Raw genomic sequence first — 24,819 nt, 5'->3', positions numbered from 1 at the left:
CACCACCCCAGGTCCCCCCAAAACCCACAAACCCCCCAGAATCCCTCACCTCAAACCCCACACAGCCCTGAGCCCCCTCCCCAGCCCTCCCCACGCCCCCCACCTCACCTGCTTGTGCAGCCAGCCCTGCATGGCAGGGGGGGTGCGGGGGTCCCTCCGCAGCGCCTGCTCCCCCTTTCCAAAGGCGTGGACCCTCGGCACGGGCCGGCAGGGCTGGGCAGGGGGGTCACCCATGGCAGGGGGCCAAGGAAGGGCCCCCCAGAAATCCCCCAGCCTTCCTACCCCAATTTATCTTTGTAGCCCACAATGTCCCCCCAGCTGCCCAGACTCCCCCTGTGTGCCCCATGATTCCCTATAGATTCCTGGGCTCCCCCAATGCTCCACATGCCCCTCTCTAGCTCCCTCGTGTGCCCAGAGTTCCCCAAAGTCCCCCCCCTGCCCCTACAACCTCCCCCCCCCAACCCCCAGTGGTTCCCCAGTTTCCCCCTCACGTCCCCCACCCCCTTTGCCCACCTGGGTGCGGGGGCCAGCGGGGGCGGGGTCCCGGCGGGGGGGGTCGTCGCTTTCTGCCATGGGGGGTCCTGCGGAGGCAGCGGGGGGCCGGAGGGGTCCCCATCAATGTCCCCATTGTCCCCGCGGGGACAGAGGCCCCTTTCTTCCCGCTGCGGGGGCGGGGGCTGCTCCCGGACGCCTGGGTCCCCCTGGGGGTGTCGGGGGGGCTTCTCGGCTCCCGCTGCTCCCTTCCCCCTCCTGCTCCTGCCCCGTCCCCCTGTGCTGGTCCCGGTTTCTGTCCAAGTAACCCTGAACTGGTCCCAGTTCCCATCCCAGTAACTGTGAGCTGGTGCCAGTCCTCCCGTGCTGGACTCAGTTTCCGTCCCGGCAGCTCTGAGCGGGTCCCAGTTTCTGTTTCGTTCCCCCGTGCTCGTCCCAGTTCCCAGCCCGTTATCCCACAGCGATCGGGGTGGCGGTCCCGTTCCCTTGCGCTGCTGACGGGTCCCAGCCCCCGCCCCATCACCCCAGCGACGGTCCCAGTTCCATTACCGCCGCTGCTTCTGCTCCCAGCGCCGGCCGGGGTCCCGCTATTGGTGCCAGTCCCTGTCCCAGTCCCAGTCCCAGCCGCAGTCCCAGTCCCGATCCCACCCAGTCCCAGTCCCAGTCCCAGCCGCAGTCCCGGTCCTGCCCCGTGTCCCCGCCCGCCCCGGGCGCTGGTCCCAGTCTCTGCCGCCACCCCCGGGTGCCCCCGGGACCGCGTGGGTCCTCTCGCCATGGCAACTACCGAGAGTGCAGCACCCCGTGTCCCCCAGGGAACCCCGTCCTGCGGGGACACCCACGGCACTGGGGACACCCGTGACGCGGGGTCACGGTACCGGGGACACCTCAAGGACCTCACGGACACACAAACCCCTCACATCTCAGCGATCCCTGACATCCCAAGGACCCTTATACCCCACAGACCGTACTCACCCTTGGACACCCCAAGGGTTCCTGACACTTCAGGGACCCTGGACATTCCGGGGATCCCGGACCCCCACAGACCCTGGGGACTCCGCTGAGCCCAGACACTCCACTGACCCTGGGACCCCGGACACCCGTCTGACCCTCCAGGGAACCCGGCTTCCCCACGGACCACACAGAGACGCCGGACACGCCCGGATCCGAACACCGCGCGGACCCCTGACACCTCACGGGCCCCAGACACGCCAGGGTCACCTGACACCCTCCCGTGTCCCGGTGTCCCCGTATCCCCCGTGTCCCGGTGTCCCTGTGTCCCGTGTCCCCGTGTCCCCCACGCCGGGTCCCGGTGCTCGTCCCAGCAAGCAGAGCGCTCCGCCTGCCGCTAGAGGGCGACACCTCCACGCCCAATCGCTTCCTCACACCGCTCTTAACGGCCCCGCCTCACCCCGCCCCTTCCCTTGAGCGGCGTCCAGGCTACCCAATCACAGACTATTCTGCTCCCGCTTCTCCAGCACACCCCTTTCTATTGGCTGCGATGTGCGGCGGGGACGGACGCACTGCGCGGCGCGGCCAATGCCACGGCGGAGGGGGCGGGGCTAGGCCGCCATGGCGCCGCCGCCGCGCTGACCGCGCTGCGCCGCCATGGCCGGGGCTATCGCGTCCCGCATGAGCTTCAGCTCCCTCAAGCGCAAGCAGCCCAAGACCTTCACCGTGCGCATCGCCACCATGGACGCCGAGATGGAGTTCAGCTGCGAGGTGACGGCCCGCGCGGGCGCGGGGTCCCGCTGAGGGGGACGGGCCCCCCAGACCCCCCCACAGCCTGAGGGGCCCGGAGCCCCCTCCCGGTCCCCCCCATCCTCCGCCGGTTCCCGGGGCCTGCCCTGGGCCAGCAGTGGCACAGCCTTGTTTTGGTTATAAATCGGCGTTATCCTGGTGTGATTTTGGTTATAATTGCCCTTTATTCTGGTAATAATTCGGCTTTTTTTTTTTTTTTTGGTTTTTTTTTGTTGTTGTTGTTGTAATTCACCTTTACTTTGGTTATGAATCGGTGTAATTTGGCTTTACTTTGGTCATAACTTGGCTTTGTTTTGGTTGTGATTCAGTGTTATTGTGTGTCTAATTCAGTTGCAGCCTGGTTATAGTTTGGCTTTATTTTTGTTATCATGAATCCTTCTCGTGTGTGTAATTCAGCATTGTTTTGGTCATAAATTGGCGGGTTTTTTTCTGGGTCTAATTTGGCTTTATCCTGGGTATAATTTGGCATTATTCTGGTTATAATTCATCCATATTTTGCTTATAATTCAGCCTTATTCTGGCAATAATTCATCTTCACTCCAGGTGTAATTTAGCTTTATTTGGGTTATAATTTGGCTGCATTCTGTTTATAATTCAGTCTCATTCTGGGCGCAATTTGGCATTATTCTGCTTATAATTCATCCTATACTTTGGCTATAATTCAGCTTCATTCTGGGTATAATTCAGTTTTATCCTGGTTATAATTCAGCTTGATTCTCATTACAATCCAGCTTCCTTTGGGCTCTAATCCAGTGCTGTCCTGCCATCCCAGCCCAAGTCACCACTATGCTGTGGCTGTCACAGGCCTTGAGGAATCTCAGTGCCAAGGCTTGAATCCACAGGAATCCAACTCCCAAGTGCTCCACAAACGCCCAGGAACAGAATTTTGGCATTTTCCTGAGCTCTTAGCTCACCATGAGGCTGAGAGATGCTCCAGGGGGTTGGGTCTGGCTTGTCTGTGATAATTTCCCTTTTTGGGGCCCTTGGAACTTGTAAAACCTTCTCCCAGGGCGTTGCTGCCAAACCCTGGGATCTGCTCTGCTTTTTCAGCTGGTCCAGAGGTCTTGGCCACACAAACACTGAAACCCAGTCCAGCCTCTGCATTTAGTAGTTTATATTTCATTATCCTGACCCAAACCCTGAGGGGCTCCCAGCGCCCATCAGCCAAGGGGAGTTTGTCATCACCGATTTCCCTGCTCTGCAAATCTGCTCTCAGCCCTGAAGAACTTCCTGCTTTTCCTAGGGATTGAGGATTTGCTCTGGGCAGCCGTGTGAGCTTCCCACTTCCAGCAGAGTGTGAATGTCCTGGCTCTGGTTTTGTTGGTTTCCCGAGGCTGCAGCAATAACTATAAAGTAAATAATTGTGAATTTTGGTGTTGTGGCCGGGTGTCACTTCCCACTGGGATCAGGGGTCTTTGAGGCAGCACTCCTGTGGGATTTGGCTGTGGAGCTGCTCCATCTCCAGCTGACTTTTCTGGGAGGATCCTGCCAAAGGAACTTGTTGCTGCAGACTCCTGCAGCTGGAAGGAGCTCAGGAGCTGCTGAGGACTCCTTGTGTTGGAGCTGGTGCTGGGGGGATGCAGAAGGAACTCAGGCCTCGTCCTTCAGCATGGAATATTGGAGCAGGAGAGGGGATGGATGGATGGATGGATGGATGGATGGATGGATGGGACTGTTTCACACCTTGCAGGTGAGGAGTGAGTTTTTATGGAAACCTGGAATGGTTTGGGTGGGAAGGGACCTTAAAGCTCATCCAGTGCCACCCCTGCCATGGCAGGGACACCTTCTACTGTCCCAGGCTGCTCCAAGCCCCAATATCCAGCCTGATCTTGGACACATCCAAGGATCCAGGGGCAGCCACAGCTGCTCTGGGCACCCTGTGCCAGGGGCTGCCCTCCCTCCCAGGGAACAATTCCTAATTCCCAATATCCCATTCCATCCCTGCCCTCTGGCAGTGGGAAGCCATTCCCTGTGTCCTGTCCCTCCATCCCTTGTCCCCAGTCCCTCTCCAGCTCTCCTGGAGCCCCTTCAGGCCCTGCAAGGGGCTCTGAGCTCTCCCTGGAGCCTTCTCCTCTCCAGGTGAGCACCCCCAGCTCTCCCAGCCTGGCCCCAGTCCCTGGAGCATCTCTGTGCCTTCCTGGGCTTGCTCCAAGCCCAGGGCAGCCCAGCTGGAGCTGTGGGTTTTATCCAAGCTCCATCTGAGCAGGGCAGCTCCCTGGCTGGATCTCTGTCCCAGTTTTTGTGTTGCACTTGGGAGGCTCTGGGGAAAGCTCCTCGTTGTGCTGACTCTGCAGAAAGATCCATGGGACAGAGGGACCAGACACACCTCCAGTGGCCGGGGTAGGAAGGTGGCCCAGGGAAGGGCTTGGCTTGCTCTACACCCACAGTGAGACCTGGAGCCAGGAGTGGAGTTTGTGCCCTCCTGAGAGGCAGTGGCGTGGCAGAGTTGATTTTTGGGACAGACCATGCTCCTCCCTGAAGGAATCTGGCCCCTATCCCAAAGTTTGCCAGGAGAAGAGTGAGCAGTACTGTTTACCCAGCTATCTGTGTGCTTTGAGGTGCCTTTGGCCAGGAGGGAGAGGGAATTCTGCCTCACAAACACTTGAGAGTTTCAGTGGAAGCAGGTGCAGTGGGAATCCTGTGGTTTGGGGGCTCTTCAGATGTGTTTTTGTGACCTGTGAGTGGCACCTCATGCTGACAGGGACAGAGAGCTGCTGCTCTGTTGGATGTCTGGGGTTGGTCTTCCATAATCCCTGGGAGTTCCTCCCAGCTCAGGATATTCCATGACCCAGCTGTAGCTGCTGGAGGCTCACCTTCTTTCTCAGTGCTAATTTTTCAGTCTGCTCCCTAGCAATCCCCAGCTGTGCATTTTAAGGGATTAAACCTGCTTTGCATCTGTTTATTCTACAGTTGATGTCTCTAAATTGAACCTAAATCTAAAATAATTCCTCGAAATGAAATCTTAATATTTCTAACACGGCAATGGAGATTAATAATCACTGTTGGGGTTTCATTTTAAAGACTTCAAATTTGTTTGGGGAAATCTTGGAGGCACGAAGCGAGTGTCTTCCTTTTGTTACTTCTATCTCAGAGGTTTGAGCTGTACCTAATTAACTGATAACATCTGGAGGAAGGGTAGACATTTGCATGGCTCTTGAATCCCTGTGCTAAAGCATCCCCAGCTGCTGCCTCACCTTCCTGAGAGCCTTGGACAGCCATGGGGAAGCCTCTTCCCTGTGAGGCTGTGGCTGCCTCTGGATCCCTGGCAGTGTCTAAGGCCAGGTTGGAGAGGCTTGGAGCACCCTGGGATACTGGAAGATATCCCTGTCCAAGGTAGGGAGGTGAAACAAGATGGGCTTTCAGTCCCTTCCAACCCAAACCACTCCATGAGTTTCGCAGTAACGAAAACCCTGTGGTGTTTTTGAGTGCACATCCAAAGCACTGTTTATCCCACCTCTGGTGGGATGGCAGAGTGTGGTGCAGCTGATGGCAGGTTGGTTTCCCCACCTGCCATGTGCAGTTTTTTCCCTCTCAGAACCAAGTTCCCTGGCTGTGGGAGAATCCCTCCATCTTTCTTTTCGTCTCCTGGGTGTCTTTGCCAGTTTCTTCCTCTTTCAGTGCTCAGCCCTGTTAGTGTCTCTCCATCTCAGAGCCACGGCCCATTTTCCAAAGGGTTTGTTTTCCCCTTTCTGTTGTGTTGTGATTTTGGGCTTGAATCCTGCAGGGATGGTCACTCCATCAAGGTGCAGCTCGCTGCCCAGCTGCTTCCCAGCCTTTATCTTTTGGTATCTTAAAAAAGAATTGGAAAAGCTTTACAGCCAGCCCGGAGAAACAGCTTAAGTGTTCAAGCAGCGAGAAGAGGCAGGTTTGTGCTGATGTATTTGCTGGTCTAAACATGCATGCAGTTATTGCTTCAGTGCTTAAGCTGTTCCTCTCTGTCCAGAGGATAATCCTGGTTGGAAGGGATCTTTATTTTAGCCCAGTGCCCCACTCAGTGCAGGGCCAGTTGGATGTAAAGCCCTTGTAAGTAGAAAAGTCCTGATTTCGGCCACGTGTGGCCAAGTGCTGTCCCTTTGTCACCAGACACAGGAACTTGTGTAGCTGAGCTGCAAAGCTCATCTTCTGGAACAGGAACAACCAAGGATTTGGTGGTGGAAATCTGGGTGGAAATGAGTTTTTGAGGAAGAGCTGGTGCAGTAAATCCGAGCTGAGTTTTGAGCTGTGTCCAGTCACTGCACCAAAATGAAAAGGCAGGAGGAGGAAATCAGGGAGCGGAATGCCCTTGGCTTCCTTCTGCATTGCAGGATACTTGGAAGGAAGGGGGTTTATAAAGATCCATACATTCTCAGTTTCAGGCAGCAGGGTGCTGGTAGGGACAGTGACCTCTTGATGCTGCAAAGCTTCTGTGAGTGGACACAAACTTAACAGGAAAAGAGCAGTCTGTGTGCAGGAACAGCTGTTTAAAAAGCTGAGAGAAATAATCCCCCTCAGCTACAACTTGATCCCAAATAAATTGTTGGGATACCAGCTGTCAGGTCCATGTTTCCTTCCTCCATGTGCCTCTGTGTCCTGATCTTGTGGCATCACTCAGGAGCACGTGCTGCTCTCTTTGAATCTGAGACACAGCAGGTAAGGGCTTTTTCCTCACTCATGTCTCGGAGGGGTTTTATTCCCCAAAACCTCAGAATTTCTGATTCACAACAGTGACGTTTGGGAGTTGATGTTTTGGAGGTGTCTTCCTTGGTGCAGTTCATTCCCTTAAGTTGTGCTTGTGACTTGTGGACATGGATCCTCTTTGGCTTCGTTGCCTCACCCTGCACCTGAAAAGTTCTCTGGATCCCCTGCTCCCGTCACAGCCTCTTCCAAGCCAGTAGGAAACTCTTGTTACTTCTCTCCAAAGACTGTTCAAAACTGCTGTCAATCCCCAGACTCTGTTAATTAATCCAGAGATGTGTTGATGCAGAGGGGAAGGAGGGAGGGCATTTGGGACACTAAATCTTTCTCTTTTAGTGTGTAGACTCCAGTTTTGATGCTCTTTAATACCTCTTTTTTTTTTTTTTTTTTTTTTTTTCTTTGTACAGGCAGTGTCTTTCAAGTAGGTGGTTTTTGAAATTAAAGGTACTTGAACAGGGAAGCAGCCCTGGAAATAATCTTGAAGCTGGGAGGCAGCACTGGTAGGGAATGACACAGCCCTGGAAATGGGAAGAGAGGCATTTAAGCTGGCATCACCCCGAGGTGAGCCACTGGCTGCCCTCCCAGCCTGGGTGAGCTGCCTGTGTTCAGAGCTCAGCAGTACTGAGGGTTCATCAGAGCAGGTCAGGCTGGGCTGCAACACCCTGTGTCCATCAGCTCCTGCATGGAGGGAAGGCCTGGGGCTGTCCCGTCTGGGGCAGGGAGCAGTGTTGTGCTGCAGATGTGTAAGTGCAGCAGAGACAGCTCTGGCCAATGTTACAGCTCTGTGCATCCTCAGCAGAGCTCCCTGCAGGATCCAAACCCTCCTTTCGTCCTCTTGGAACTTCTTGCTCTCCACTGAGTTGCTGCTTGACCCTGTAACTCTTCATCTGTGTGAGCCAAACTTACAGGGTGAGGTGAGGCTTTAGGACAGGAAATCATGGAATGGTTTGGGTTGGAAGGGACCATAAAGCACATCCAGTTCCATCTTCTGCCATGGATAGGGACACCTTCCACTAGCCCAGGGTGCTCTAAGCCTCATCCAGCCTGGCCTTGGACACTGCCAGGGATCCAGCCACAGCTTCAATCTGTGCTTACAGGGAACAATTCCTCATCATTATCCCATCCATCCCTGACTCTGGCAGTGGGAAGCCATTCCCTGTGTCCTGTCCCTCCATCCCTTGTCCCCAGTCCCTCTCCAGCTCTCCTGGAGCCACTTTAGGCCCTGCAAGGGGCTCTGAGGTGTCCCTGGAGCCTTCTCCTCTCCAGGTGAGCACCCCAGCTCTCCCAGAGAGAGAGGGGCTCCAGCCCTTGCAGCATCTCCGTGGCCTCCTCTGGACTGGCTCCAGCAGCTCCAAGTCCCTTCTGTTCTGGGACCCTGGATCTGGAGACAGCTCTGCAGGTGAGGTCTCACCTGAGCGGGGCAGAGGGCACATGGTCACCAGTTGTTGTCCCCTGCCTCTCCCCTGGCTCTGTCTGGTCCCAGCCGCCTGTCCCCGGCGTTGCTGCTCCGTCTCTGTCTCGGGCAGACACCACGGAACGTGCTTGGCTGCACCATCTGCATCCTCACGCCTGGGCGCGTTTTTGGCCTCCTCGGTGGTTAACAGAAATAGGTTTTAATTAAAAGCTCATTATCGAGTTGTCGTGTAGCATTAGTAAATAAAAATAACTTTTACAGCCCAGCCCTGTGACTCAGTAAGTGGCGATTGAAAATATTTGACATCACTTTATTTAAAACAAAATTGATGAATATTACATTTTTGATTCCCTGTTTGCTCTAAATGGGCTTTAAATCTAAATAAATGGTTGTCTGTGGCACTGTGGTTATCATTCAGGTCCAGAAGGAGAAATAAGTGTGCTCTGCAGTCTCAAAATCATCTCCATTTCAGTTGTAAACTGTTGCGGCTGGGTGGTTTGGGCATCTCCTGTGGGATGGGGGTTTGGAGTAGCTACAGCCTACATCCATTTCCTCATTCTCAGGTGGTTAGTGGAGGGATGCTCTGCTCAGGCCCAGCTCTCTCCCTTCTGCCCTCTCCATCCCTGTCTCAGTGAAGAGGTGTCGTGTTCTCTTATTAAGATTTGATCCTAAACAGGAATAACTTCACTCTGAGCACTTTTTCCTGGGGCTTGGTCCCCTTTTCCCAGCAGTCCTTTGGCTGTCGTGTCACAGTAGGGACTCTTGCCTCTGTTTACATCCCTAGCATAGAGCTAACACCTAATAAAATTATCTGCAAAGCAAAAAGCCATTTTCTGTGTTATTTACGGGTAAATTGGTGCAATAAAATACTCTGTAAATGTGAGTAATTTCTGCAAGGTCGTGCCTTAACCTTGTTCCGTGGGTGGGGTGTGCAGAGACCGCTGCTCTGGGTTTCCTGGGAAGCAGCTGAGCCTTGGTATCTTCTGCTCACTTTTTTGTGCCCTTATTGTGCACCCTGATCTCAGGAAGATCAGGAGCTGAAGCTCCAAGGGTTTGTGTTTATAATGAGGAGGTGAGATCTTCATCTGTGCCCCCTGAGCAGAGCCAGGTTCTGTCCCCTGGACTTTGGGCACCTCCCTGTTATCCCAGGAGAGCCTGTTGTGTGGGGAACCTAAATATTAAATTAAACCCATCCTTCTTGCCTCCCCTTTACCACATTTGACATTGTTGGAAGAAAAGCATGAGCCTGATAATGTTTTGGGAATCTCTTTTCTGTGTAGGCCCCACTCTCAACCCTCTCTGTGCAGGATGCTTGCACCCCCTTGTCCCTTGCTGCCCATTTTTTGGAATTGTGGAATATCCTTACCTGGAAGGGGCCCACAGGATCATCCAGCCCAGCTCTTGGCCCTGCCCAGACCCCCCAACAACCCCACCCTGTCCATCCCTGGCAGCGCTGTCCAAAGGCTCCTGGAGCTCTGGCAGCCTCGGGGCCGTGCCCATTCCCTGGGGAGCCTGGGCAGTGCCAGCACCCTCTGGGGGAAGAGCCTTTCCCTGATTTCCAACCTAAACTTCCCAACACAGTTCTGTTCCCTGGCTTGCCTTCCCTCCTTGTCACCCCTGATGAGAGGACCAGACAACCCTTCTGCTAATTTTTGGATCTGCTTTATCGAGTGGGGAGCTGAGGAGCAGTTGTGAAACTTGACAGAGAGGTTATGCTCCGAAATAAATCGAGCAGTTGCCTGCGAGTTGGAAATGACTCCCGGTGCAGGTTAATAAATAATGCAAACCCTGTTAATAGATGCCAAATGCGCCGTCTCCGCCAGAGAAAAAGATGATGCCAATAATCTGGGCTGGAAATGCTCCGTTCTAGCCACTAGCTGGAGAGTTTTCAGCGTTTAGTGCTATTAATTTAAAATGTTTTGCCGATAGATTGTAACCGCTCTGTACTTAGTGAAGAACACAAACAGCTCTGTGGAGTAACAGCCTGTTTATAACGCACCTCATTCCCGTGTCCCCTCCGCGGCTCCTGAATCCCTGCAGCCACCCGTGCTGTGATCCTGCTAATGGGAAAGGAGCTGCAAATGTCAGAGGTGATGCCTGCAGCACAGGGAGGATGCTGGAGTGACGCATCCCTGTCCTGACGGTCACATTGAGGTTATCATGATGTAGCGTTTTGCTGGGAGATGGAGCTTTGTTACAGTATCCTGCCAGCCACCCCAGCATACGGCTGAGAAGGTTTTTTTTTCACCTCTGAGCTCCTTAGTTTTGTTTTCAGGATCTCAGAATGGCTTGTAAAATCATCTTTGTGCTTCAGGTGTCACTTGAGTGCCGTGCAGGGAATGGTGTGACAGACACAGTGTGGATGGGAACGGCCAGCCTGTCCTGGCTGTCCCCCAGGCTCTCTGGACAGCAGCTCTGTCCATCCCCTCATGCCCTGCAGGGGCTTTTTATCTAGTAGTTTACAACCACAGAATGTGGCAGTTAATGATACAAAGCCTGTGAAGTATGGGTGAGGAGGGCTGAGGTCCTGGATGTCTGTAAAGCAGTTGGAGTTCAGCTGTCAAAAGATGCCACTTGCATGCAGATGGTTATTTTAAGTACCGAGGTGTGGAGGGAAATCATGTCTGTTGGAATAAAGGTGGCTGCTGATCATTGATATATTTAATGAAGGTAATTCAGCACAGTTGGGGAGGATATGTGCTCTGTTATGGCTGGAGTCTTGAGCATTGTGCAAGAATGTTAAATGTCTATTCCTGCCACCACAGAAACGCGTGGTGACAAAGCGCTGGTGTAAAATGCAGCAGCAGAAGCCTCACTTAAAATACAGTCCCTTAAAGAGGGGCTCGTAAAAAAAGGAGAGAGAGTTTTTAATGCAGGCAAATAGTGATAGGGGAAGGGGGAATGGTTTTAAACTAAAAGAGGAAAGATTTAGGTTAGGTGTCAGGAAGAAATCCAGCTGTGAGACCCTGGCATGAGTTGTCCAGAGCAGCTGTGGCTGCCCCTGGATCCCTGGCAGTGTCCAAGGCCAGGTTGGAGAGGTTTGGAGCAGCCTGGGATAGTGGAAGGTGTCCCTGCCTATGGCACTGGGTGGTCTTTAAGGTCCCTTCCCACCCAAACCATTCCAAATTCCCATCACCAAGTTGAAACTGCACAAAGCTCCTGCTTTAATCCACAGTGCTGCTCTTCAAAGCAAACTGGTGGTTTGTGTTTTGAGAGGAAACCTTTGGGTCCTGTGAGCTCTTGAGCACAGTTTGGGTACCTGAGGTGTTTCAGTGAGGAGTCACAGCCAGTGGAAATTCCAGGTTTAACGTACTGATCCCATGGGATGTGGAGCCACATCCTGGTGCTGCCGTCAGCAGCCTGTCCTGGGAAGGTTTGGTGCAGGCACTGCTGTGCTGAGACTGAAATATGGTCTTAGAGAAGGAAAAACAGCCCATAATGCTTTATACAAAGCAGTTTAGTGAAGAAATAGCCTTTTGCTGGCAGCCTGCTTTTATGTGCCTGCAAAAATGGTACCAAATAGCTCTTTTAATGGGCCTCACTCTGTTTTGTCTGAGCCCTCGAATTAACCTCCCACTTAAAATCATAGTCAGGAAAAGATCTTCTGCAGTCTGAGCCATCCTGTGCCGAGCTGGAGCCCACCCGGGGGCTGGAGGATAGTGAAATGTGTGAAATTAGGGGGGTTATAATTACAGCACTGCCAAACTTGCTGCTCCTGGCGTTTTGACCCCGAGGTGTTGACAGCGCCCGATCCGAATCGCGGCGAGCAGTCTGGGGGTGGTGATTTTCGGGAGGGTGGCGGCGGCTTTGTCCTATTCCGGGACTGTCAGCGTGTGTGTCTGTGCTCTCCGGGAAGGGGGAGTCGTCACTGAAAGGCAGAGCTTGGCTGAGCTGGGCCTGGCTGTGCCCACAAGGCGGCAGTGGGTGACAGCAGGAGCGGCCCGGCGTTAATATTGATGTGTCCAGGTGGCACCAGGATTGAGTTGTAGTGACAAGAGAGTGCGCGAGATCTGTTTGCCCAAGGGCTTTGGAGTAATGGCCATATGTCTCGGTCCAGCAATTGTTTTCAGCGTGCAGATGGAAGACCAAAGTGGCTTTGGCATATTAGATTCACGTGGTTTATGTCCCTCTTCACCTCTCTGCCTCCCAACACCTCCCGGTTTTATGAGCAAACTTCAGTAGCATCATGGATGCAGCTGCAGGATTGCTCCAAGGACATGGTCCTTGAGCAACCAATTTTCTCTGCTCCTTGGCTGCTTCTGTCACCAACATTTTCAGCAGAAAATGCAGCTTAACTGTATCAAAATGTGCTCCCAGAGAACCGCTGACTTCAGTGGTAACGATGGGGATTTTGGAGCTCTTTTTTCCCTTCTATCCGTGCAGGGTCGGTGGCTCTGGATGCACGCGCTCCGTGCAGGGATTGTGTCACTGCTGATTTTGTGGCTTCTCTCTCTGAACCCCTGATGCTGATGGTGGTGCTTGTGCAGGGCTTCCTGAGCCTGTAGAAAGACACGTTAAAGCCACCAAGGAACAGTTCAAAGGGATTTTTATTCCCTTCTGGCAACAGGCAGGAACCTAAACATGTCAGGAGCCTAAACCTGAGCTCAACAAGAGCCTAAATGAGCCCTTAGTTTCCCAGGGCAAGAAACAAGGGCTTTATGGTGTCGTTTTTTGGAAAAGGGGGGAAATCACATTTCAGTTTCCTACTGAGGGAGGAGCTGGTGATCTGCAGATGAGATCAGATGGAAGGAGATAGTGTGTGCCTGGGTACGGTGTTTTCATGTCTGTACCAGATGCATTCTTGGGGATTTAAAATTGACCTTGAGAGGTGAAAACAGTGCATTTGGATGAACAGAGAGAAGTTCTGAAATCCACCTTTATAACTCTGCTTCCTGTTTGCTCTCTGGCAGGTGAAGTGGAAAGGGAAGGACCTGTTTGATCTGGTGTGCAGGACACTGGGACTGCGGGAAACCTGGTTCTTTGGGCTGCAGTACACGATCAAGGACACGGTGGCTTGGCTCAAAATGGACAAGAAGGTTGGAACCAAAGTTCACAAAATCCCAGAATGGTTTGGGTTGGAAGGGACCCTGAAGTTCATCTCATTCCAAACCCTTGCCATGGAAAGGAATATTTCCCTTGAGTCATTGTGTGGGATGACAAAGGAGAATGTCCTTTTGTCTTTGAATGCCCGAGGTTGTGTAGAGGGTGAACTGGGACAGATGTACTTAAATCCCATCTCTGTGGTATCTGGGGGTGTCAGACTGGGAAAAGAGGGCAGAGATGCCCCATCCCAGCATCTGTGCACACTGAATCCCCTCGAGACATTTTGGGTCCCAATCATGCTGGGGTGCTGCACTTTGGGGTGACTGCAAAGCAAATGAAACCTAAAACTCTCTCTTTTGTGCCCCTGAACACAAAACCATCAGCAGAAAAGTGGAGTTGACTCTTGTTTTGTTGTTGAGAAATACAGAGAGCTTGGGAGGAGGAAAACCAGAGTGAAAAGGAGATGGGGATAAGGGAGGAAAGGCTCCCCAGATCTGTGAGGGGAGGGTTTTGGAGGTGTCAGGTGTGGCCCTGTTCACATCCAAAGGATGTGACACTACAGCCAGATGGTCATGGACACCGAGGGAGGCCTGGGTGTCTCACCTCTCAGGCTGAGGTTTTAAACCAGCATTTAACTGGGCAGAGCAAGGTGGTAAGAAACACCAGTGAAATAAACTCAGTGCAGGAAAACAAGGAGAAAGTCGGGTGGTGGCGCAGCAGGATCCCACATCTCTCTGCAACTATCAGGAGAGGCAACGAGCATGTGGCAGATCAGGATCAACCTTCACTGTCTCATTTCTCATGCTGTTTGTTTCTGCCTTTTTTTGTTCCCTTGCATCATTAGGAGTGTCAGAAATGTTTGTTTTCTTTTTTTAACTATGGTGTTTGAAGTATTTAGGTCTGTTCTAGATGTCTAAAAGTGTCTGACAGAATATGTGCTCATCTGAACAGAAGGGAGCTGGGTCTTGCCTTGAAGAAACCAAATGGCTTTTGTATCCCACAGGTCCTGGATCATGATGTTCCCACAGAGGAGCCCAAAACTTTTCACTTCCTGGCCAAATTTTACCCTGAGAATGCAGAGGAGGAATTGGTCCAGGAAATCACCCAGCACCTGTTCTTCCTGCAGGTGGGAGTAAATACACTGCTATCCAACCTTAGGGAGAGGGAGCCAGGATGAGCAGAAGGTCCCAGGGTCAGAGAGTTGGTCAGCAGAGTGTGCTCCACATCCTTATGTTCACACCCCTCCAAAGACACTTGTCTTTAGCAACAGATACTTCCTAAAATAGGTGAAGGATGTTTTTTGTGGAGGAAGCAGCTTGTCCAGACTGCCAGACCTCTGAACTGGCAGTCAAGAATGATGAGGTGATCCATAATATCCATGGGTGGTGGCTCAGGGACATGGATCTGTCAGCCAAGGGCTCGTGTCCCTCTGCAGGGTGTGGAATGAGCTGTGCTGAGGGGTGGCAGCTGCCTTTGGACGTGACAGCAATGTTGTGTGGAGCAGGGGAGTTTGATCCTGGAGAGCAGAGTGCAGCCAGCCTGTTCCCAGGCTGCACAGCAAAGTTCCCCTCCTCACTAAAAAGCCTTCAGGCAGCTGGAGCAGAAGAACATCCCAGCAGCTCAGCTCTCTGATGGAAAAACAGAGGAGAAGAGGAAACCTCACAGTCTCACCTGCCCCAGGAACTCCTGCCCTGCAGTTAAGCATTTGGAAACTCTGGTGAACACATCGTGGTTGGGTTTTTTTACTTAAATTATTCTACAAAACTTTGTGTCCTGAGAAATCAGTTCAGCTGATGATGTGACAATGCTGCACGGCTGGTAACACGAGCTGCTGTCACAGGAGCTCTCTTTCAGAGACATGATCAATTTTCTGCCACAAAATCCATTTTCTGACACATTTTTCCTTAGAAGAGTTGTGTCAACCACGGTTACAGGGAACAGAGCCCTCCTAGTCAGACTCCTGGGTACTCACCGGGATGTTTCAGCTGCTCTCTGGCTGTTAATTTGAAGATAAATTACAAAAACTTTTAACATGTCACTCATTCTTATGTTTCTTACACCAAAGTCAGGACAACCTGGATTTGGGAGTACCTCTGTAGCCTGCAGGGTGTCCTGCCCTTTCCAAGTGAGCTCACCAGCCTCTTGATACTCCTCACTCTTCCAAAGTCCATCTTTTTTCTCTAGAGCCAAAAGTATTCTAAATGCAAAGAATTCCTGTTAATTTCCAAGCTCAGTCTCGTGCACTGGTGTCTCTGTAGGGTTATTTCTGAATGCCTCATTTGCCAGGAGCTTTATCCACGGTGAGGAAAAATGCTGTTGGCATCTTTGAGAAGGAAAATCAGAGAGGAAAAGCCATTCAAGCTGCATTTTCTAAATGCAGACCATGACTTTGCTGCTGGGATTTGTGTGCTGTGAGGAACCTGGGCTCCTGAATGCATTTGGGAAACAGGAGCACATCTAAGCTTGTAAACTCTCCTGTTTTTTATCTTGATGCAGCAGAATATCTGCTGTGATTATGTTGTACCCAACTTTGAGGACTCAAAGCACGTTATAAATTCAAATTGATGTTCCTGCATCTCCAACAATCCATTTAAGCCTCCCAGGAAATCGTAGGCTTTTTAAATTTTTTCCCCCTCCTATCTTTAATCAGGAAAATTAAGTGTGCCAACCCAAAAAATATCGAACATGACAGGTTTAATTTTTGAATGCACAGGAGGCAGGAAAGTAAAGCTGTGGCCTCGGGGAGCTGTGCGTTGGTTCTCCTGGGAGCGCACGCAGGGCTCTGCCTGCTGCTGAAAGCTCTGCCACGGAGGTGACCCCCAGCTCTCCGTGCTGGGATCCAAGGAATTGGCCTCCAGTACAGGTGAGCACTGACTCACAATGAGGCTTGAATGTCCCAGAGCAAAGCTTGCAGTGCTCAGAGACTCGGCTGCAAGCTGCTCTTTTATTTAGCAGCGTGGCTGAATGTCCTATCAATCCGTAGCTCGTGCCTGAAGAGGTTTTATCGCTGTGTTTACATGCAAGGTTCTCCCCCACCCCTTGCCTTTAGCAACAGGATAAAGGTGCTGTCATTTTCCACATATAAATTTAGCTCTTCTCACCAGCCTGTCTGAGAAAGGTGGTCTGTGAAAGCCTGAGCCCTTCTGAGGTGCCAGAGATTTCCTGGGTCTGGACTGTGATTAGTGTTAGGAAAATTGTTAACTCTGTGTGGTTGACAGCTCAAGTTAAAACAAACTGCAGCCATCTGCTGTGACAGTCATGCTCTGCTGTGCTCCACTAAACGTGTGTTATCTGTCCTTTGCTGCTCTGTGTGCAGGTGAAGAAGCAGATTTTGGATGAGAAGATCTTCTGTCCTCCGGAAGCCTCTGTCCTGCTGGCCTCTTACGCTGTCCAAGCCAAGGTAGGCAGCAAGGGATGCTCCAAAGAGCTGCTGGGGTAGTGTTGATCCAGGTGCTTTGTGCTGGAGCCACTTCCTGGGGATAGGGAAGGCAGGGAAAGCTGTGAAAGCTTGGGAAGTGAGGGGGCTACACCAGCACTGCTGCCTTCTCCACATGGCTGGTTCCTGGCTACTTCCAGATATTGGACGGATTTTTGCTTTCTCTTTCCAGGACTCTTTAGCAAATGCTCAGCTCATGAGCTGCAGAGCCTGCTTGAGTGTGGCTTGCTGCTGGAGCAGGTGAATTCCCTGAGCCTGAGGGTTTTTAGATCTCCCTGCTTTTGCCAGTGTAGCCAGAGGCAAGCCAGCCATGGGACTCCTAGCTCCACTGCTCCCCCAGAATACTTATCTTGATAATGACTTTATTTCAGTACTAGGACTGCCACATCCATTTTATTGCACTGTGAAAGGGCTTTTCCTGGCTTCTCCCTTTATCTTGGGTTTGATCTTGAGTGTTTGGCTTCACCAGACAGAGGGAAAAGTCAGTGTTCATTGACCTCCCCGTGTTTCTCTGCTGCGTTCTGCTCTGGGCCCAGAGTAGGTGTGTTTTGCTGAGGATTTACTCCAGAGGACACTGTTTTCCAGTTTGGGATGTGCAACCTTGGATAGCTTGCCCAGGGCAGAGACTCCTGGGGTGGAGGGAGCAGCCCAGAGTTCAGTAGCAGGGACATTGTTGCAGTCAGGGACATAATTTCTCCCTGTGTATGCCCAACATGTGCTGCTGCTCAGTTGACAGCTCCTGGAGCTCAGCTCCAGTTTGTGTGTGCAAAGATCCTGTTTTGGGAGGGAGAGGAGCAGCTGCAGTCTGAGCACAGCCCAGCCATGTTGTCTCTGCATCTCCTGTTGGTTCTGACTCTGGGTGGGATTTTGGGAGGGTTTGGCTCACAGGACTGCAGGCAGGTGGCTGTGCCCTGGTTCTGGCAAGTCCAGCTGTCCTTGAGGAGCAGGGCTGTGGAGAAGTTTAGGAGGAGTAGCTCTGTGGGACCATCTTTGCTGGCAGTGCAGGAGAGGGGGTTTGGCCTTGTTGCCAGAAGAGAGGGCCTGATCCAGGTTGGTGTTTTCCTTTGTCCATGTAATTTTCTCATAAGCCTTCAGCCCACACTCTGAGTAGAGCCCTGGGTGCCATGTTCTTTGATGGGGTTTGAATTTGCAAGAAATTGGTGTTTTCTCCTCATAATCAGAGTATTGATGAAACCATGTTTTGTTCAAGAGACTCATCAACTGGGCAAAGAAAAGTTGCTTTTAGAAATGTTTCTGTTTGTGTGAGACATTCATCACTCTTATTAGAGTGCATGAGTAAACACTGCCTTGGCTTTCTTTCCATTGACCTGAGCTGAGGATACGTAGGGAATGACTTTTCTGGCTGCCAGAATGAATAAATGTTGGGTAAATATTGAGCTCTGTTACCTCATGGCCAGGACAGCTCCTTGGGTACAGGCTGTGACTTGTTGCAGGTCAATTGTGCCCTCCCCTTTGTCCCCCTGGCACCTTGAATGTCCTGGGGCATTGGGAGGAGCTCACATGGAGTCAGAGCCGTTCTGACCCTGCTGAGATCAGGAGAAGGTGGAGCAGGGATGACTTTTCTGCTTTTCACTAAAGGGCTTTTTTCAGACATCCCTTTCCTTGCTGCCCTTCCAGCCTGGGATTCCCCTTCTGCTTTCACTCCTAGCAAAGGTGAAAGCTGAAAGCACATCTTTGCTAGGGAACTGGGAAGAAGGATGTTGCAGGTTGTCTCCTTCCAGTTGAATAGGATAATGATGTCCTTCCTGGACAAGAAAGCAGGCAGAGAGTGCAGTAATTTCACTAATAACGTGCTGATTTGCATGATTAGGGGCATAATAGCCTGACACAGCAGCGTGTGTGCATCCAGCAGCCACTTATTGACAGCCAGGTGCTCCTGGTCCATCCACACCAACCTGAGACAGCAAAGGAAACAGGGGGGTCGTAAAAATAACAGCTTATTTATTTCTCTCTCGTTGTGTTCATTTGGGGAATTACTATGTGCTTTCCCCTCCAGCCCTGTTCAAACCACCCACGTGGCTTTCAGAGGTTGGAGGTGGTTCAGGTTTTAAATAGCTGGGAAAGATGTGGGATCAACTGAAAAAAAAAATGGGAGCATCCAGGAGGTTCTTCTATTTTTTGCCCCTTAAATGCAGGTCGCTGCTGTACTGCAACTCTCTCAGCACTTCAGATCTTGTAGCACAGCAAACAGCTCTTTAATTATTATTGTTTTTCCCCCAAACAAGCAATACTTGGTGTTAATTTGTAGCTGAGCATGCCTGTGTTTATCCAACAATCTATGAATGTGGTAAAGGCAATTCCATGCCCAATCATGAATATTAATCATACTGTTCAATTAACAAGAGCTGAAATTCCATGACAGTTTGAAAGTAATGGTTTAATTGAAAAGGCCTTTAGAAAGTACATTTGCAAAATCATTTGAGCCAACAAATTCTGTAATACTTAAGCCATTTGTTGATTTTTGACTTGTGAATAATTAATGTTCTCATCCAGACTCCCCTCTCAGTACAAATATTCCTCTGGGACACAGCAGTATTTTTTAGCACATGAAAAGTCACATAATCCATACTTAGTCTTAGACTTCTGCAGAAGATCACAGCAGAAAATAATCATGTTAATCCTATTTACTATTATTTTCATCGCCTAAAAATGATTTACTTGCTGCCTGCCCAAAGTTGTTGGAGTTTCCTTCACCAGTGCCACGTTTTTAGTGCTGCTTCCTTTTGGGGGGAGGGGGGGTGCTCAGAGTGTGTTGTGTACCTGCAGAGTGCTGCATCCTGAGGAGCTCCAAGACCTTGGAAGGCAGAGAGTTGCCTTCGCTCTTGGACGAAATCCGGGCTGGTTTTGTTCTATTAGTTGAAGTCTGAGTCAGTGTAGGTTGTTGTTACATGCTCCCTTTGCATCTGCATTGGCTCCAAATCAATATTTGTGTCTTTAATCCCCACGTGTTGTCTCCCAAGCGCAGAGGTGGAATGTGTGTAGACTTTTGATGCTGCGCTTTGGTTTTGATGCACGGTGTGAAGGTCCTGGCACAAAAAGGAGGCTGAGAGGAAAAGCCTCCTGACTTGTTGTATGACCACCAGGTGCCTCTTGCAAGGTCTTATGTTTAAAAATTGTCACCATTTTGCACATCCTGAGCGAAGGTTGCTCAGAAAGCAGGGAGGGAAGGGCTGTCCCACTTGCAAAATGAGTGGCTTGAGCAAACGGCGCTGTGTCTCGTGCAGTCGGGCACTGTCACCTCTATCACTGCAGAAGTCCTGGTTGCCAGGTGAAGGAAGTGTGGAAGTCACAGCACTCTGTGTACATGCCTCACATGCTTTGTTCCTCTCTTCCTGAATTTGCTGGGTTGTTGGAGGAGCCGTTTTGCAGCGTTTTCCTGCCCTCTGAGGCCGTGCAGGAGGTAAATTCATTTTCACATGCACCACAGGGACACGCGGCTCTTCAATCTGTTAATAAGCAGTTTTCTTTCTCAGTCACTTTATATGCTGCTCAAAGAGATGTAAATCTAAACAAATACCAGTAATTAGTGGATGCGCTTAACAAATCTGAATTGGATTCCATGACCCAGTTGAGCAACAGACCCTCTGACAGAAGAGCCACCACCTGCTTTAGAGGAATCTGTCAAACTCCTCTAATTTTTTTGATATGTATTCATTAGAGTGATGAGCAGGAACAGAGGAGCTGCCATCTGCCTAACCTGGATCATTGCTATCCATCAGTTTTTGGGGACGGGTCTTTCTCCATGTCTTACTTCCTTCTTCCACTACCTGTGGAACCACAAGGACCTCTCAGCTATAGAGTCTTACCTTGCATTGGGAGAAATGTTAATTAGGGCATGATAATGAGAATAGAATAGACAACTGTCATCTAGTCCATCTGGACTGATGGAAGACATCAACTGGTGATGGTCATCAGCTAAAGTTGTGGGAAGTGGTGGAGTCACCATCCCTGGAAGCGTTAAAAAACTGAGCAGATGTGGCTCTTGGAGACCTTAGGGGTGTTTAGACACAGGCTGCACTTGATCTTGGAGACCTTTTCCAACCTTAATATTCTGTGATGGTGGGAAGTTTTGTTCTGCTCCCAGCTCTGCTGCATGAGTAGAAGGAATCTCTTTGTTTTCTATTAGCAATGAAATGATGAAGAAACCCAGGTTATTCACCTTAGAGAGCAGCAGGCTCTGTGCTCATGGGGTGAAGGGGTGAACAGGCTGCGTTTGCTGTCTCTCAGGGCTGGGTGTGAGGGGGTGAAGAGTTGGACTTGCCCTTGTTGTTAACATGGGGTGGGCATGGTGTCTGTGCTTCTCTCCAGTACGGCGACTACGATCCCAACGTCCACAAGAGAGGCTTCCTGGCACAAGAGGAATTGCTTCCCAAGAGGGTAAGGAGCTCAGCAGCGTCAGGGAGTTGGTGTCCAAGCTGTCCTGAGGCTGGACATGCTACTGGACCTGTCTTGGTGTTTCTGGCTTTCTTGCTGTGCCAGGAGCAGCACTGTGACCTGGTCTCTGTCTCCCACCTATCCCAGGTAATAAACCTGTACCAGATGACTCCAGAGATGTGGGAGGAAAGGATAACAGCCTGGTATGCAGAGCACCGGGGCAGAGCGAGGTGAGCTTGTGCTGCTGGGCTGGGTCAGGGCCAGTCCCCTCCTCTGGACAGTCACCAGGCTTTGGGAAGCTTGGGCAGGCGCTGGATGAGGTCTGCCAGCAGGTTAATCCCAGCACATCTCTGCAGCAGCCTCGGGAAGAGCTCAAACCTTTTGTTGATGGCTCTGCTTGTGCCTTGCTGTCTCCTGATCACTGTCACAGCCTTCAAGAGAATTTAGGAATGATTCAAAGTAAGGACTCACCTGCATCAGGGATCTGGGAGAAGAAACAGGGATTCAAACTATATGGCTGCCTCAGGTGGCAGAATGCTCCTTTTTCGGGGATAAACCTAGAGCCGTAGATCTGAAACAGTAGCACCCCAGCCAGGAATTTCCTATTTATGCTGAAGGGATTGGGAGGTGAACAGAGCCAGGCCTGGAGTGCTGCATCTCAGCAGCCACTCAGATGCTGGCAACTGCAGAGTGAGATTTGCTCTTGGACTTTATTGATCCTGCCAGCAAAGACAGGATTGACCTGTGTGATAGAGACAGTCCAGGCTTTGAAGCCTGGTGAGTGCTTAGGATCAGCAGGAGCAGCCATGTCCCTCTCTGATCCTCCCAAACACTGTTCCTGCCTGACAGAGATGAAGCTGAAATGGAGTATTTGAAGATAGCCCAGGACCTGGAAATGTACGGCGTAAACTACTTCGCCATCAGGGTGAGTTGGGTGGGTTTGGGGTCCTGTTTTCCTGCCAGGATAATCTCCAGAGAGGTTATCCTGAGAGATAATCTCTCTTTCCTGGAGAGCCAGGAGAGCTGGGAGGTGGCATTTGGGGACCCCGCCTGTGCTGAGGGGAGGCAGCAGCTCCTGGTACCCAGTGCTGGGTCACTGCTCAGGGCTGGCTGAGGAGGGAACAGTGGTTCATCTCTGACCCTCCCAGTGATTTCTGCTCTTTCCTTTCCTCCTGCAGAATAAAAAGGGCACAGAGCTGCTCCTTGGAGTTGATGCCTTGGGTCTTCACATTTATGACCCAGACAACAGGTTGACCCCCAAAATCTCCTTCCCATGGAATGAGATCCGGAATATCTCCTACAGTGATAAAGAGGTATGGATGTGTCCCACCTCCTCCCTGAGAGCAGTAAGAACACAACTGGGATTTAAAATTATTTCTTTTGGCTTCTCTGTCTGCTGTGCTTGCTCTCACCAGCTTAGCTAAGGGCAGCTCAACTCCTCCAGTTGAAACCTTAATCCAAGCCTTCCTGAAATTGTGCAGGAGTGGGCGTGCAAGGGGTCACTGGGGAGCTGGTTCTCCTCTTTGGTTTCAAACCTTCTATGTAATAATCTTTTCAAAAACCCAAAATTGCTGTTGATGTTCTTAGCCCAAATACCAGAGTTCAGAAGTTAAAATCTCTTCTTTACTGCATATATTATGGTATTTATTACTGTGGATATATTCTGTATTATGGAATACAGGGACATGTATTCCTGGGGAGAAGAGCTCCTGCCATCTCATTACATCATCTTGGGTTTCAGGCTGCTGGGCTTGGCATAGCAGCTGGAATCTTTTTAGGAAGTTGAGCAATTTAAGCCCACTGTTGGATAGTTATTTATTAAATCCAGAGTCTAAATATGGGTCTTAGGGATTGTTGGCCCCCAAACCTAATTGAGAACAGCAGTGCAATTGGCTGAGGAGGGGGGACTGAGCAGCTCCATTTTAAGTCTGAGAGAGCTGCTCAAAGAAACCAGCTGCCTTCATGGTGAGGAAGAGAATTAACTTCTTAATTAAAAATGGTTTTCTAATCTAAACATGATATTGATCAGGGGAGCAGCTAAAGGTTTCTCATCAGCTGTGTTTATTGCATGTCTTGTGAAGTTTTATAAGCAGTAAATCCGTGCTGGAATTGTCTCCACTTACTTTACGCCTTAAAGAGCTTCCCAACTCCGCAAAAAGCCCAGCACTGAGTGACTTCCAAAGCTTCCCTGCCTGTCACAGTGCAGTGGGAGCTCCCCAGAATCCAGGGACTGACTCCTGCATAAGCAGGCCTTGCCACAGGACCGTAGCAGAGCTCTCTCCAGGGGAAGGACGGATCCCTTCCATCAGCTCAGTCACTGTGTAATCAGGTGCCCATGAGCAGGCCTGGCCTGATGCAAACAGGGCCAATAGCTGGGAACAGCAGCTCTGCTGGCACCACACTGGGGGTTATCCCTCCTAACAAAGACTGACTGTTCACACGGAGCTGAAAATCCTCTCCCAGCACATTCCTGCTGCTGCTCTCACTGACTGCTGGGGGCCCTGCTGGAGCTCAGATCCAGGGATATTCATGCACGTCTGCTTTTGTGAAAGTCTTAAAAGATTGGCTCTTAAACTGCCAGAGCGAGGCAGTGCCAGAGCAGGGCCCTTTGCAGGCAGGGCCGTGTATTGACAGATCTCCCACTCTAATGGACACACTCTGTCTGCTCCAGCTCCTCAGCCCGTTATTTCTGTAGTGTGTGGGGGAGTGATGGAATATGTGCATGTCTCCTAAAAAATGCCATCTTGCAGAGCACTCCATCTCTTCAAGTACCCTTTTGATAGTGCAGAGGCTTCTCTCCGTCCAAGGGCTGCATTACCAAAGCCCTTGAGGGATTTGTGCCACCACTGGGCTCTCCAGAGAGCCTCTGTGAGACAGCTGTGGAGAGGGTGAAGCCAGGCCGTGGGTAGGGCTGGCTGGTTGGTACATGGACTGTAAATACAACTTAGAGCCAGGAAATAACAGTTTGAATTGTGGGGAAATCTTAGGACATTGTGTTTGAATTGTGGGGAAATCTGAGTTCTGAAGAAGAAAATGCATGGAAAATTCTTCTGGGGAGCTCTTGTGAATGGAAGTGTCAGTGGGAAGGGCACAGCTCCTTGCTGTGTTCCTGATGCAGCTCTCCTGCCCTTTTAATTCCCTGACAGGACAGTGCAGCCAGGTGGGAGTTGGGCTCTTCTCCCAGGTAACAAGTGACAAGATGAGATGAAACAGCCTCAAGTTGTACCAGGGAAGGTTTAAGGTGGATATTAGGGAAAATATCTTCATTAAAGGGCTGTCAAACCCTGGTCCAGACTGCCAAGGAAAGTGTTCAGAACACTTGTGGATGTGGCACCTGGGGACATGGTTTGAGGGTGAACATTGTGCTGTTGGTTGACACTTGAATTTTAGGATCTTGGAGGGCTTTTCCAACCTTAATGATTCTGTGCTTCCCATCAGGCAGCTGAGCTGGTTTTTCCTCCCTTTGGAAGCATCCTGAGTTCCTGCTGTAGTTTCTGTGTTCCCTGAAGCTCCCAGGAGAGCAGCACCTTGCCTGGGGAGGTGCTGAGCTGAACCCCCACTCTTGCAGGTTTCTCTGCAGAGGACACCAGCTCCTGTGGCCCCCATG

The 24,819-nt window shown here is 51.0% G+C and overlaps 2 protein-coding genes across 10 annotated transcripts in view; one reads left to right on the top strand and one right to left on the bottom strand.

Moving 5' to 3' along the window:
• Positions 1 to 1,406, bottom strand: part of LOC121365078 (pleckstrin homology domain-containing family A member 4-like) — a 3,844-nt gene extending 2,438 nt beyond the window's left edge. For all 4 annotated transcript variants that reach the window (XM_041488987.1, XM_041488989.1, XM_041488988.1 and 1 more), the window contains exons 1-3: positions 1,042 to 1,406; positions 514 to 581; positions 109 to 213 (exon numbers count right to left, since the gene is read on the bottom strand). In XM_041488987.1, the coding sequence (XP_041344921.1) occupies positions 109 to 213; positions 514 to 581; positions 1,042 to 1,267 (399 nt within the window). In that variant the 5' untranslated portion in view covers positions 1,268 to 1,406. The remainder of the gene's footprint in view (positions 1 to 108; positions 214 to 513; positions 582 to 1,041) is intronic.
• Positions 1,407 to 2,051: 645 nt separating this feature from the next.
• The window catches only part of NF2 (neurofibromin 2), a 46,891-nt gene continuing 24,123 nt past the window's right edge, over positions 2,052 to 24,819 (top strand). For 5 of the 6 annotated variants that reach the window (XM_041488970.1, XM_041488969.1, XM_041488968.1 and 2 more), the window contains exons 1-8: positions 2,052 to 2,211; positions 13,249 to 13,374; positions 14,385 to 14,507; positions 16,698 to 16,781; positions 21,147 to 21,215; positions 21,360 to 21,442; positions 22,062 to 22,137; positions 22,391 to 22,525. In XM_041488970.1, the coding sequence (XP_041344904.1) occupies positions 2,098 to 2,211; positions 13,249 to 13,374; positions 14,385 to 14,507; positions 16,698 to 16,781; positions 21,147 to 21,215; positions 21,360 to 21,442; positions 22,062 to 22,137; positions 22,391 to 22,525 (810 nt within the window). In that variant the 5' untranslated portion in view covers positions 2,052 to 2,097. The other variant, XM_041488972.1, reaches the window with a different exon arrangement.

This window comes from Pyrgilauda ruficollis, unplaced genomic scaffold, assembly GCF_017590135.1.
Source record: "Pyrgilauda ruficollis isolate IOZ18807 unplaced genomic scaffold, ASM1759013v1 scaffold9, whole genome shotgun sequence".
Taxonomy (NCBI): domain Eukaryota; kingdom Metazoa; phylum Chordata; class Aves; order Passeriformes; family Passeridae; genus Pyrgilauda; species Pyrgilauda ruficollis.
Note: the sequence above shows the minus strand (reverse complement) of the source record. Positions and strands in the feature narration are given on the sequence as shown.